This window comes from Colius striatus, chromosome 2, assembly GCF_028858725.1.
Source record: "Colius striatus isolate bColStr4 chromosome 2, bColStr4.1.hap1, whole genome shotgun sequence".
NCBI lineage: Eukaryota > Metazoa > Chordata > Aves > Coliiformes > Coliidae > Colius > Colius striatus.
The window spans coordinates 5,423,037-5,435,716 of NC_084760.1; the positions used below are offsets into that span (position 1 = coordinate 5,423,037).

The 12,680-nt window shown below is 40.5% G+C and overlaps 1 protein-coding gene across 1 annotated transcript in view; it reads left to right on the forward strand.

Annotated features, from left to right (window-relative positions):
* The window catches only part of GPR63 (G protein-coupled receptor 63), a 29,346-nt gene extending 17,743 nt beyond the window's left edge, over positions 1–11,603 (forward strand). The window contains exons 3-4 of the mRNA XM_061989854.1: positions 3,673–3,750; positions 6,877–11,603. Coding sequence (XP_061845838.1) covers positions 7,012–8,271 — 1,260 coding nt within the window. The 5' untranslated portion in view covers positions 3,673–3,750; positions 6,877–7,011 and the 3' untranslated portion in view covers positions 8,272–11,603. The remainder of the gene's footprint in view (positions 1–3,672; positions 3,751–6,876) is intronic.
* Positions 11,604–12,680: the final 1,077 nt, after the last annotated feature.

A 12,680-nucleotide genomic window follows, 5' to 3' on the forward strand; every position in this document is an offset into this window, starting at 1 on the left:
TGTGAAGCTTTTTTGCATCTGAAAAGGGTTAGTGAGAGTGCATGTTCCCAAAGTGAGCGTGTTGTGACGAAAAGGTACCTGCCTCTTGCTTGAGTCCTTTGACCATCAATAAGCTTGCCTGTTTAAACTATTAAAGCATGGGTGTGATTACCATTCAGCAGTGACTCTGGCTTTGAAATTACAGGATCTCTCTTTCCCAAAGAGCAAATGAGGACTGAAATGAAATGGGTGTGAAGTTATCTTATTGGTCTGTTTTTTTCAGCTTACATTTCTATCCTTACATAATTTTGTGGAAGTTGAAAGGGTAGCAAGAAGGAAGGAGGTGTATGTTGAATAATCATGTCGTGGATGCTCATGGTAGAAGCATTTAAGGTAGGATGAAGAAGGAAAAAGTGATGTATGCGTGCTGCAGAAGGGTTCCTCTTCAATTTAGGGACTGAATGGCCAATCACTTCAACAAAGGGTCATAGCCAAGAAAGAGCATGACTAAGTTTCCCATGGATTAGATAAGTCTAACTCCAAAACACATTTCAGCATGCAGATTCAGTGTGTGGTGCACAGAGAGATTTCGTACCTCAGGGTTATAAACAGTACAGAGAAGAGTGCTGCCTGGAAACCATCAGTAAGCAACGAGCACAGGAGCAACACTCAAGAATTTCTTTCTACCTGGGATCCAAAGCCTCCAGTCCTCTGATCAGATTACATGTTTTCTTTGTAACAGTTTGCTTTGATCAGCAACAGCTGATCACTACTCCCTGGACTCTTTTGTCCTTCCTGAAAAGAGGATATGTCTGATGACTTATGCAACAGCCAAATGACTAACGCTGTCTTCCCACTTTAAGCACTTGGCTAGGTCCAGACAGCAGCTTGCATGAGGTCCTTCTCCTCCTCTTCTCTTAACAGCCTTCAGAAAAGCATACAAGCTTCATACCGAGGGGGAAAAAAAGCACAAAACAGGAGGTACCTGTTTGTGTAGAGAGCTGAGGTGCTGAGAGAGAATACACAATAAGGTTTTTCTTAGTCACTTCTTCTAGGATTGCTAGTAATAGCTTATAGACACCTGTGAATCATTTGTCCTTTGCTCTATACTGAAAGCTACTGGCTTGACAAATGCAGGGTAGCACAATCATTTTGATTAAATTAAGAGGGCAGAACACTCCTACTCCTCATGTCTAGTTCCTTCTGTTTAGGAGGACAATTTGTAATAAAACAGTATTTTCTGAAGCTTTAATTCTTTAAATTAGATCACTTGCAGTTTGAGTCTTTTTTCCCCTCATTAGAGCTTTTATGGTTGTCATCAGCTAAGGCGCTGCTGAATTTCATACCTTAGAGTGTAAAACTCTGTGGCATAAAAATATTTAAAGATCTGTAAACTTAACCTAAGTGACCAAATTCTGTTGTATATATTTCAAGCTAGTCATGTAGCTGCATTTATGTGCTCAAAATGTATGTGCCCTCGTGGCCAAGAAGGCTAATGGCAGCCTGGGATGCATCAAGAAGAGTGTGTGCAACAGGTCAAGGGAGGTTCTGCTCCCCCTCTATTCTGCCCTGCTGAGGCCTCATCTGGAGTCCTGTGTCCAGTTCTGGGCTCCTCTGCTCAAGAGGGACAGGGAAGTGCTGGAGAGAGGCCAGCACAGGGCCACCAAGATGATCAGGGGACTGGAGCATCTTTCATAAGAGGAAAGGCTGCGGGAACTGGGGCTGTTTAGTCTGGAGAAGAGGAGACTGAGGGGGGATCTCATTAATATTTATAAATATCTAAAGGGTGGGTGTCAGAAGGTTGGGACATCCCTCTTTTCTATAGTAGCTAGTAACAGGACACGCGGTAATGGGATGAAGCTGGAACGCAAAAAAGTTCCACTTAAACATAAGAAAAAACTATTTCACTGTTCAGGTGAGGGAGCCCTGGCCCAGGCTGCCCAGGGAGGGTGTGGAGTCTCCTTCCTTGGAGGTCTTCAAGACCCATCTGGACATGTTCCTATGTGACCTGATCTAGGTGAACCTGCTTCTGCAGGGGAATTGGTCTAGATGATCTCTAAAGGTCTCTTCCAACCCCTACCATTCTGTGATTCTATGATCTTTTGGTTTCTAACAAAACCAGCAAGCTGCCTGAACTGAAGGAGAAAGTGGGCAGTCATTTTTTTGGAGCAAACCTCATTAACAGTCACCTCTTCTGACATGGACATCTGTATGAAGACACTGTGAAATATGTCCTAAATTGCCCTCTGAATCCACAGAAACTCTGTGGAATCCACAACCCCTGTGCCAAGTGTTTTCACCATTACTTGTGAAGTAATGATTTTCAGCTCTGGGCTCCTCAGTTCCAGAGAGGCATAGACATACTGGAGAAAGTCTAGTGCAAGGCCACAAAGATAATGAGACTGGATCATCTCTTCTGTGAGGAAAGGCTGAGTGAGCTGGGACTGTTCAGCCTGGACCAGAGAAGGCTCAGGGGGATCTTACCAATGTATATAAATTCCTGTAAGGAGAGCACAAAGAGGACAGAGCCAATTCTTTTCAGTGGGGCCCAGTGACAGGACTAGAGGAAGCAAGCACAAACTGAAACACAGGAGTTTCACTCTGAACATCAGGAAACACTTTTCTCCACTATGAGAGAGACCAAGCATTAGCACAGGTTGCTCAGAGAGGCTGTGGAGTCTCTATCCTTGGAGATACTCAAAAGTCATCTAAATGTGGTGTTGGGAAACTGACTTGAGGTGGCCCTTGCTTGTACAGAAGGGTTGGACAAGCTGACCTCTAGACACCTCTTCCAATCTCAACCATTCTGGGATTTTGTGATATCTGTGGCTTTTCCTATTCTTATGTTATGAGAAACAGCAATCGTTCACTCTCCCTGTGCCATTAATAATTCTGTAGACCTCTATAATACCTTTTTCAGTCACTTTTGGGTAGAGATCAGATGGAGAAGATTAATAATACTGGAGAGATGCCATGGATGTGTATTGTAGCACAGAGTGTATATAAACATACAGTGCATGTAGATAGCTCCTTCTTCTTGGTTTCTTTGCTAACCATTCTGAACACCTGGCTGACGTTTTCATAGGACAGACCATCAAAACTTGAAGATCTATTCTTCTTCCAGATGGTAGTCATTGGTTTAGCATCTGTTATTATACAGATAAACTTTTTCTAAGCATGCATGGCTTTACCTCTAGCAACACAGAATTTTATCAGACAGTTTATTAGCTTGTCACTAACTGCCATGAGATTCCTCTGTACCTCTTTATAGTTGACCTTTGTTTTTATTAAATTGCTCTGAAAAACAGTTCATGTTCATCATCAGTAAATGTCTTGGTTTCACATTTCCCACTTCTCCCCTGTAGGTTGAAGAACTTGAACCCTAGTATAGATTTCCTTTGCAGGATCATTCTGGTGACCTTTATTCACTGTAAATCTAACTACTCCTTCTTTTGTTTCCTATTTTAAGCTGATTATTGTCTGTGAGAGGGCTATACGTTTATCTAATGGCAGATTAGTTTCTTTTAGAGCCCTGGCAGAGAGACCTTGTCAAAAACAATCAGAAATGCAGAAGTTACCTTTGCTGCCTTATTGCTTACAGAGCTCTGAAAGACAGTGCCCTGGGGATCTAATTTTCTGTACTCTTATGACTTTAAATCCAGAATTATTTGTTGAATTTATGCTCTTTTGCAGTCCCTGCAGAATGCTACAGCTTCCTTCCCTCTTCAGTGTTCTTGGCTTGTGGAGTCATAAACCTCAGTGAAACTTTGGGTGAGATTTTTTTCACGTTCATTGCTAAAATCCTTGTTTGTTTATCCTGGAAAGCTGTGTTAACCTTTCTGCTGTTAGTTACACATTTTAACAAATATATTAAAAACAACTAGCAAAGGAAAGGTTTCTAAATACCAAAGAAAGAAAAGAGTTGAAGCTACTATATATGCTTCAGCTTGTCATAACATTGAGGCTCTCTCTAGGAGAGTTTCTGTAAAATGAAATTGAATGGGAGAGACTGGAGAGAAAAGGAAAACCTAGAATGAAGTTACTAGAATTTAGCATTTTTGCAAAATGTTAATGCACATAGTCTGATACACACTTACTGAGTTGAAAACTCTGAAATTTAATGGGGTAAAATAGAAGAAAATTCTGTCATTCCCTAGCCATTCAAGCAAGAAAACATCTAGAAAGTGGAAGTTGTATGACTCTCTCTTAAGTTTGCATAGCAAGGTTTTGGTAGCAGGGGAACTAGAGAACTAGACTACTGTGAGATGTTGTAAGAAGGTTCCCCTATGACCAATGGAGCTGATGCCAGTTGACTCTGAGATGGACCCACCACTGAGCAAGACTGAGCCCATCAGTGACAGGCAGCACCTCTGGGATAACTTTAGAAGGGGAAAAAATTCTGTGCAACAGCAATTACAGATGGGAGAGAGGAGTGAGAATATGTGAGAGCAACAACTCTGCAGACATCAAGGTCAGTGAAGGAGGAGGAGGAGGTGCTCCAGACACTGGAGCAGAGATTCCTATGCAGACCATGAAGGACTCCACACTGGAGCAGGTGGATGCCCAAAGGGGGCTGTGACCCTATGGGAAGCTCACACTCCTGGCTTCTGTCAGGACCTGTGAACATGGGGAGAGAGGAGCCCAAGCTGAAGCAGATTTGCTGTCAGGGCTTGTGACCCTGTGGGAGACTCACACTGGAACAGTCTTTTCCTGAAGGGCTGCTCCCCATGGAAGGAAACCACACCTGAGCAGTTTGTGAAGAACTGTCATCCATGGGAAGGACTCACTTTGGAGAAGTTCATGGAAGACAGTCTCCTGTGGGAAGGACCCCACGCTGAAGCAGGGGAAGAGTATGAGAAGTCCTTCCTGTGAGGCAAAAGGAGCAGCAGAGACAATCTTTGATGAACTGACCACAAACTTTGTTTCCTGTCCCCTTGTGGTGCTCAGAGTGAGGAGACAGAGAATTAGGGAGTTAAGCTAAGCCTAGGAAGAAGAGTGGAGTGTTTTTATTATCCTACTCTGATTTGATTGGTAATAAACCAAACTAATTTTTCTGCAAGTTGAATCTGTTTTGCCTGTGAGGTTATCTACTGAGTGATCTCTCTGTCCTTACCTCAACCCATTAGCCTTTCATTATACTTTCTCTCCCCTGCCCAGCTGAGGAAGAGGAATGATAGAGCAGTTTTGGTGGGCATCTGACATCCAGCCAGGGTCAAACATCCAAACTGCATTGAGTCTTTGGTGCTTTATGATAATATGCCTGCATGATACCATTAATCATTTCTAAGTTAAGCATTTAACTTAGAAAAAGTGCTGAAGGTGTTACAGCCTTGGAAATCTAGTGATATTGAGCTTGCAAATAGGAAGGAGCTTTGTTGTGGAATGAGAGAAGCAACTCATAGTGCTGATGTTTATTGCTGAATCCTCAGCAGCAGCCTGAGCAAGCTTGCATTTGGATTGCTAAAATTCCAAACAGGGGACATAAGTTAGACTTTGTTGTGTTACTCCACCAACAAAGAAATTAACTATTATCCAAGGAAGAGAGAACTTTTGGTCCCCCATGAAGCATGTGGTCCCTGTGTAAGTTTGTAAAAGCATTTCTTCCTCCATTCACATTTGCCCAATGTTGATACCAAAAAGAACCTGCCAGACATATCCTTCTCAAGTTAGTAGCACAAGCTTGTCCTCATATGGAAGAGATGGCTTGCTCTCTAAAGTTGCCTATATCCCTTCTCTTCCTAAAAACATGAAAACAGCCTGAAGTGACTATTACAGACATCCAGAATGAAAGAGGTGAATCTCATTGTGTGTTTCTGACTATGGTGACCTATGTTTTGAAAGGGCACAGAATCCTTCTGGTTTCCAGCGAGATCAGGTGCTGGAGTACTCTGGGAGCATTTCATTTAATAGACCAAGACAGAGAATGAACAATTCTATGAAGAGCTAGCACTGAAAAGGGGAGATGTCTCTAAGCTTCTTTGCATTTTATTTCTCTGTAAGAACAATAACATGTAATAATACAATGTATGTAATAATAGTTACAAGATGTTACCTGTGAACTATGAAAGGAAACGTTTCATTGTATCAGCATAATGCTGGTGGAAGGAATTAGCTGAATGTCTAAGGATTAGATTTATGAGGAGAAAGAGGGTGCATGTAGTGACATGTGAGATACCAAGATGAATTAACAAAGACACGTCTAGACAGTGAAAAGCAGGAAAGCTTACTGCAGGAGGTTGTGGCCATTGAAGAAGAGTTAATTTCCTGCACCTTGATGTGAGTCAGTCACTAAATGAAACAAATTGAGAAGTACTGTAATCCTGTGGATGAGTTATTTAATAATTAATAACAGGTTAGGATGTTTTACATGTTTTTCCTGAGGCATCTGCTGCCGGTGGCTGACGTGGAACCAAGGGTTCTGTATTACGTAGGATAGCTTAGATAGGTAGACTCATAGCCCAGTGTCTTACCAAACAGGCAGATAAGCAGCACTGATACTTTTTAAGCTATTTGGAAATGTTATTAAATTTTCTAGCTGTAGGTGGTTGCAAAACAAAATAACGAAGCTTTTAAACTGAGATGTAAATAAAGATAGGGATTTAATTGATGCACTCTTAATCAGTAAAGCTTGTTTTCAAACACAAGTTTTCCAGTCCTAGTCAGTTAGAAAAAAGCTTAGTGAGGGAGACTATTGTGCAGTATTGGCAAGATCTAGAAGAGAAGGACCAAATATTACAAGATCCCGTTGACTTGTGCTTGAGTAGATTGCGTCCACCTAAGGTGTCATTGTGTATTACGCATCCTTTTGTTGTTAAGGAAAAGCAGAGCAATCGTTTGGTTCCCATTGATTTCAGCAGGTCTTATTTTGTTTCTTTCAATATCTTTCTTCTTTTTCAGGTGGAAACACTGACAGGAATTTTAAGAACTTTGACGTTGAATTTTGATCTGTTAAATGACCAGGACTAAGATACTGCCTGTACAAGATGAAATGTCTTGAAGACCTTTGGTTGTGCTTTCGTTTCTCCTGAAGCAATGGTTTTCTCAGCAATGTTGACGCTGGCCCACTCTGGGACCTCAAATGCTACTTTTATCGTTTATGAAAATGCCTATACGAACTTTACCACTCCCCAGGTGATGCTTCGTAGTGGCACAACACAGCCTTTGAGATATAGTTCAGGTGCCGTGCTCACCACTGAGAGAAGTACTTATCTGGTAAACGCTACGGCTGTCCTGCCATCACAAGAAGTTTTCAGGAGCTTGAGTTTGCCACTCCAGATCATTCTTTCTGCTGCTATGATATTTATCCTGTTGGTTTCTTTCTTTGGTAACTTTGTGGTCTGCCTCATGGTCTACCAGAAGGCAGCTATGAGATCTGCAATTAACATCCTCTTAGCGAGCCTGGCTTTTGCAGACATGCTGCTGGCAGTGCTGAACATGCCTTTTGCTTTGATAACAATCATAACCACTCAGTGGATTTTTGGGGATATATTCTGCAGAGTCTCTGCCATGTTCTTCTGGCTTTTTGTCATAGAGGGGGTAGCCATTCTTCTTATTATTAGCATCGACCGATTTCTTATCATAGTTCAGAGGCAAGATAAACTGAACCCTTACCGTGCAAAGGTTCTCATTGTGATTTCCTGGGCGACGTCCTTTGTTGTTGCTTTTCCATTGTCAGTAGGGAATCCTAATCTGCAGATACCCTCGAGAGCACCTCAGTGTGTTTTTGGCTACTCTACAAGCCCAGGTTACCGAGCCTATGTGATAGTTATCTTGCTCATTTCCTTTTTTATTCCATTCCTGATGATGCTGTATTCTTTTATGGGCATACTCAACACCGTCCGCCACAATGCAGTTCGTATCCACAGCCACCCTGATAGCATATGCCTCAGCCAGGCCAGCAAACTTGGTCTCATGAGCTTACAGAGACCTTTTCAGATCAATATTGATATGAGCTTTAAAACTCGTGCCTTCACAACCATCTTGATTTTGTTCCTTGTCTTCATAGTCTGTTGGGCACCCTTCACCACTTACAGCCTTATTGCCACATTCAACAGCCACTTCTACTACAAGCACAACTTTTTTGAGATAAGCACTTGGCTCCTTTGGCTCTGCTACCTCAAGTCTGCACTGAACCCACTGATTTACTACTGGAGGATTAAGAAGTTTCACGATGCGTGCTTGGACTTGATGCCCAAATACTTCAAGTTTTTGCCACAGCTACCTGGCCATAGGAAGCGGCGCATCCGACCCAGCGCCATCTACGTGTGCGGGGAGCATCGCTCGGTCGTGTGAAGCTGCACTTGTTTGATGGTGATCCTTGTGTGCTGGGATGATTTGTTTCATAGGCTTCAGGTCGAGTTTTGTTTTGTTCCATATGGCATCTTCAGCGTGGCCATATTTTATAACTTGACTACATTTTCCCGGTTCTTTGTGCAATTTTGGGAGGCGAGACGGAGGGAAGGTGATTCGGTTGTAAGTTGAGTTTACTACCAGAATACAATGTAAACAAAATAACAAATGTTACCTCTAGGATTCCATGGAAATCCATTCTTTTAAATGAAAACTACATTTGTAACGTTTTGTCAGGTTTATGCTTACTAGGCCTGCGATTGCATCTAATTGTAGGCACTTTTTATGCTGCTAAGATACGGTATATTTAGTTGGTGTAATATTCCTGAGAAATATTGCTGCTGTCTGCAAATATTAGAGCCAAAATAATCTCATGAGATTACTTATTTAATTAACAGTTTCTCAGTTTTCATTGTGACACCAGAAAATTTCTTTTCTTCTTTTATTTTGATACTTCCATTCATATTTTGTGCACTTTACAAAATTCACTATGGAATTTGTTCATTGGAGTATTTTGTTCTGTATTGAAAGGGGTATTCTTCTTATTATTATTATTTGTTCCTTTGGTGAATTTCAATGAAAGACACATGTTAGCTCCAGGAGGGCAATTTCTGTTGGTATAGCTACAGATACAGTCACAGATTTGCTGGTTTTCTACCAATTGATCAAAAATAACTGCACAGTTATCAGCGGAGTTGGAAGGACAAAATGGAGTAACAAAAGGGAGAAAAAAGCAATGAAAATACCATGTCCCAAGGTCTGGGCTAACACAAGATGTAGAAAAATAGAGTTCATGTGAAAATTGTCACAGAGGAAAGGGCAGCTATAGTTGTGACTTTAGGCTATTACAAGCTGTCCAAACCTGCTGGGATGCCTGAAGCCTAACTGAAAATACAACTTTGGACCTACAATTTGAACTGTGTTAGGGTATAGTGCTGTCTCTACTTGAGCTTGTATAAGGCTAGATGTGCTTTGCACTGCTGAAATCATACTGTCAGACATTGGTTGAGGTAGAATTGCAAATAATAAACCAGCAAACAAATGGCACATGAGTCATAGTTAAAGCTGGGATTTAGTCTGCATAGTGATGACTTTGGAAAAAATCCTCAACTTGTTTCTTTTCCAGTTTAAGTATTAGACCAAAACCATAAACTGGTAATAATTAATAACAGCTGAGCTGCAGGGTTTGCTGGGGATGTAAGTTCAATTCCCCTTTTCCCTCTAATATTACTTGGCATTGATTTGTTTGGTTGATTTTTGTTGCCCCTTTTCCTCTGTAGTTCCTGCTGCCTCAAGGGATTACTCTGCTGTTCTCATCTGTTAGGCATCATCTCCTCTCCCTGAAATGCCAAACTACCTTTCTGATTAATGTTAGACTGTCTTGGTACCTGCCAGGAAAGCAGAAAGGCAAAGGTTTTCCTTGATTGATAGCAATCCAGACTCAGATATTTTGGGGTTTTGTTTTTAATCAGCTAAATAATTTTACTTCCCTCATGTGAAATGTTTAAGACATAGGTTTGAGCTTTGAAGTGAGATCCCTGCTTGCCCTGAGACTGGGTAAGAATGCCCGCAGAACTGTGCATCCTTGCAGTGGGCTTTTGTGGAGATGCCTGTGAGCTACTCCAAGATGATTCATGTACAATAAACAGGACTAGTTTTGAGCTTCTTTGGTTTCCATCTCTCAGTACCCCAAAGCACGTGGACCTCTGTTGGGTTTGTACCTGAGGAGCAAATAACAGCAATTTAATCTCTTTTTTCTCCACGTAGGACAAGGCATTTCTGTACACATACCAGTGTGTGGAGGCTGACTAGATATTTACACCCCAGATTTTATTTAGGTCTTCAATGAAAAACTAATTTAACAGTTATCTCTCTTCTTCTCATCAACAACTACCAATAAAAATGTTGACTATTGAAATTTTACCATATAAAGGAACAATTTTGAATTAAGCTGCTAGCTGAGGTTGTAGGTTCAATGTAAAGGTACCCAGGCAGTGGTGACATTGATGGCTGTGCTTTCCATTCCTCATCAACTTCACTGATGATGGTACAGACTTTTGTGATCAAAATGACAGACAATAAAAGGATTCTACTGTAAAACAGAATGGTTTAGTGTGTCTTTGCAGTACAGCTTTTACTTCTCAATTACATTTACATCGATAGCAGAAGTTTATGACCTGGTTAGTATGGATTTTCTGTTTCAGAGCTGTCATGCCTGTTTATCTCTGAAAGCATCAAAATTGTTCTTAGAGCTGCTGTAACAGAGTGAGTGCATATTAAGATGGCAGGAACAGGTACTTTTGCTGTCTTCCAGAGCTATAATGTAAAAGGTTTGAATGAATGTTGTAAAACATGGTAATTCAAGAAGGAAAGAAGATGAGTAATACAGGAAAGTTAGTGAAATTACTTCCTTGAAGGGGGAGGAAAAAACATTTTGTGTGGATTGCATAATCTGTGTCACCTACTGGCTGTGAAGTTGATTCTGCAAACATCACAGAAAGTTAATTTATCTTGTAGTGTTTGTTTACTCCGACTGTAACAGGCTTTCAGCACAGAGCTAGGTCTGCTCATACTTGGAGGAAACAAACCTGAGTTGTGCTGCCCAAATTCAGAGGTGACTTACATGGTGGTACAGTATTCACTTACCAGCTTTTAGAGGTGATCAAAGCATTCAGTGAAAAGAAAGAGTGTTCAACAAGAAACGAAGCGGCACAGAAATATCCCCCAGGGTAAATGTGTGTTTACAGAACCATTTGGGCTATTATGTCTAATATACTGTCTTTAGAGCAGTGCCTTGATCATTGCAGCTAAAGTCCTAGGACCAAGTTGAAGATTGCTAAACTGCTCAGTCTTACTATCTGTGATCCTGCCAAGGTGAGCATAACCTTGCTAATGTTTGTAATGGTAAAACACATCTGTGTTGGAAAGATTTGGGCTACTAGGGCATTTTTGTGGGCTTGACCTTAACCAAGACCAAGGATTTTAAAAACTGAAATGGATCCTTCTTGATTCTACTGAGGAATTACAATTTTCTTCCTTTCCAGAAATGACACTCTTTACTAAACTGTTATTCCCTCATGTTACATTTTCAGAACCCTTTGTTATGGAGAATTGAAATGAATGTATTTTGAATTATGTTGCAGTGTAATTCATTCTGTCAAGGCATGCTGCTTACACAAGCCTCATTTGTACCAACCTATTGCTAAAATGATTCTTTTGTACTCAAGAGTTGTGTATTTTTGACATTTCTTGTTACTCATGTAAAAATATTTATGTATATAGAGAAGAAAATTGGTTTGCCTCTTACTGCTTTCTGTTACTGTTTTTTTTTCACTTGTATGCTTAATGATTTCATATTTTCTTTTATCTGGGCATATGCATAAGCAACTATAAAAGGTCTTTCTGCAGCTGTTTGAGATTTAATTCTCAAATCATTCAACAATGCCCTCCTTGAAAGGGATTTTGATTTCCTCCTTTTTTTTGTGTGTGTGTGAGAAATAAAAATTCAGAGCACAAGTTTGTTGTGGTTGGAATGGTGGGAAATTTAAGTCTAGTTTTCCAGGAGCTGCTGCTTTGCTGTTAGGAACTGATTTGATCCTCTTTCTGTTTTTGAGAAGTACTCATTTTCTTATGTGGAGAAACCTTGAATTACTGTTTTAAAACAAGCTGTTAAATACAGTGGTGTTGTCTTTTCTGTACATGTTACACCTATGAGAATACCCGAGGCAAAAAAAAAAACCATTCTCCAAAACTGTAGCAGAAGGCTTTAGAATTGCTGTCTTTACATTTACAGGTTCCTTGGATTTGATGTTCAGCTTCATAGCTTCAGACAACTTTATCTATTTTTTAAATAACCAAGATTGTTGACCTGATTTTAATGGTTTTATTTAAGCCAAAATGTTTCTGGAGTAAAGAATTTACGGTATGCTCTTTTCTGAGACATACATTAGGTTAGAGGTGTGTCAGTATATCTTAAATGAAATAATATCCAGCAAAAAAAGCCTAAAAAAAAGCCATTTTCCTAAAAATCCTACCTAAACTGGTTCTGGTGCTTTTTAGCTGAGGAATTATGGTTGTTTTATTGTGCAATAAATAAAACAGGCAGTGGTACTGCACAGCATGCTTCATTTCAACTCAAGACAATGACTTCTGTTATTTAAGTGCTGTGTGTTTGTGTGGGATGGATTGTTCCCTGTATTAATATAAGGGAAGTTTTTTCAGCTTGCTAATGATTTAGCAGAACTGCTGATGGAACTTCCTTATATGATAGAGTCAAGGCATGTCCCTAAAGAGGGGATGGATATTTCAGTTTGCTTGGGAATGGCTTTACTCAGCTGCCCACATGCCTGATT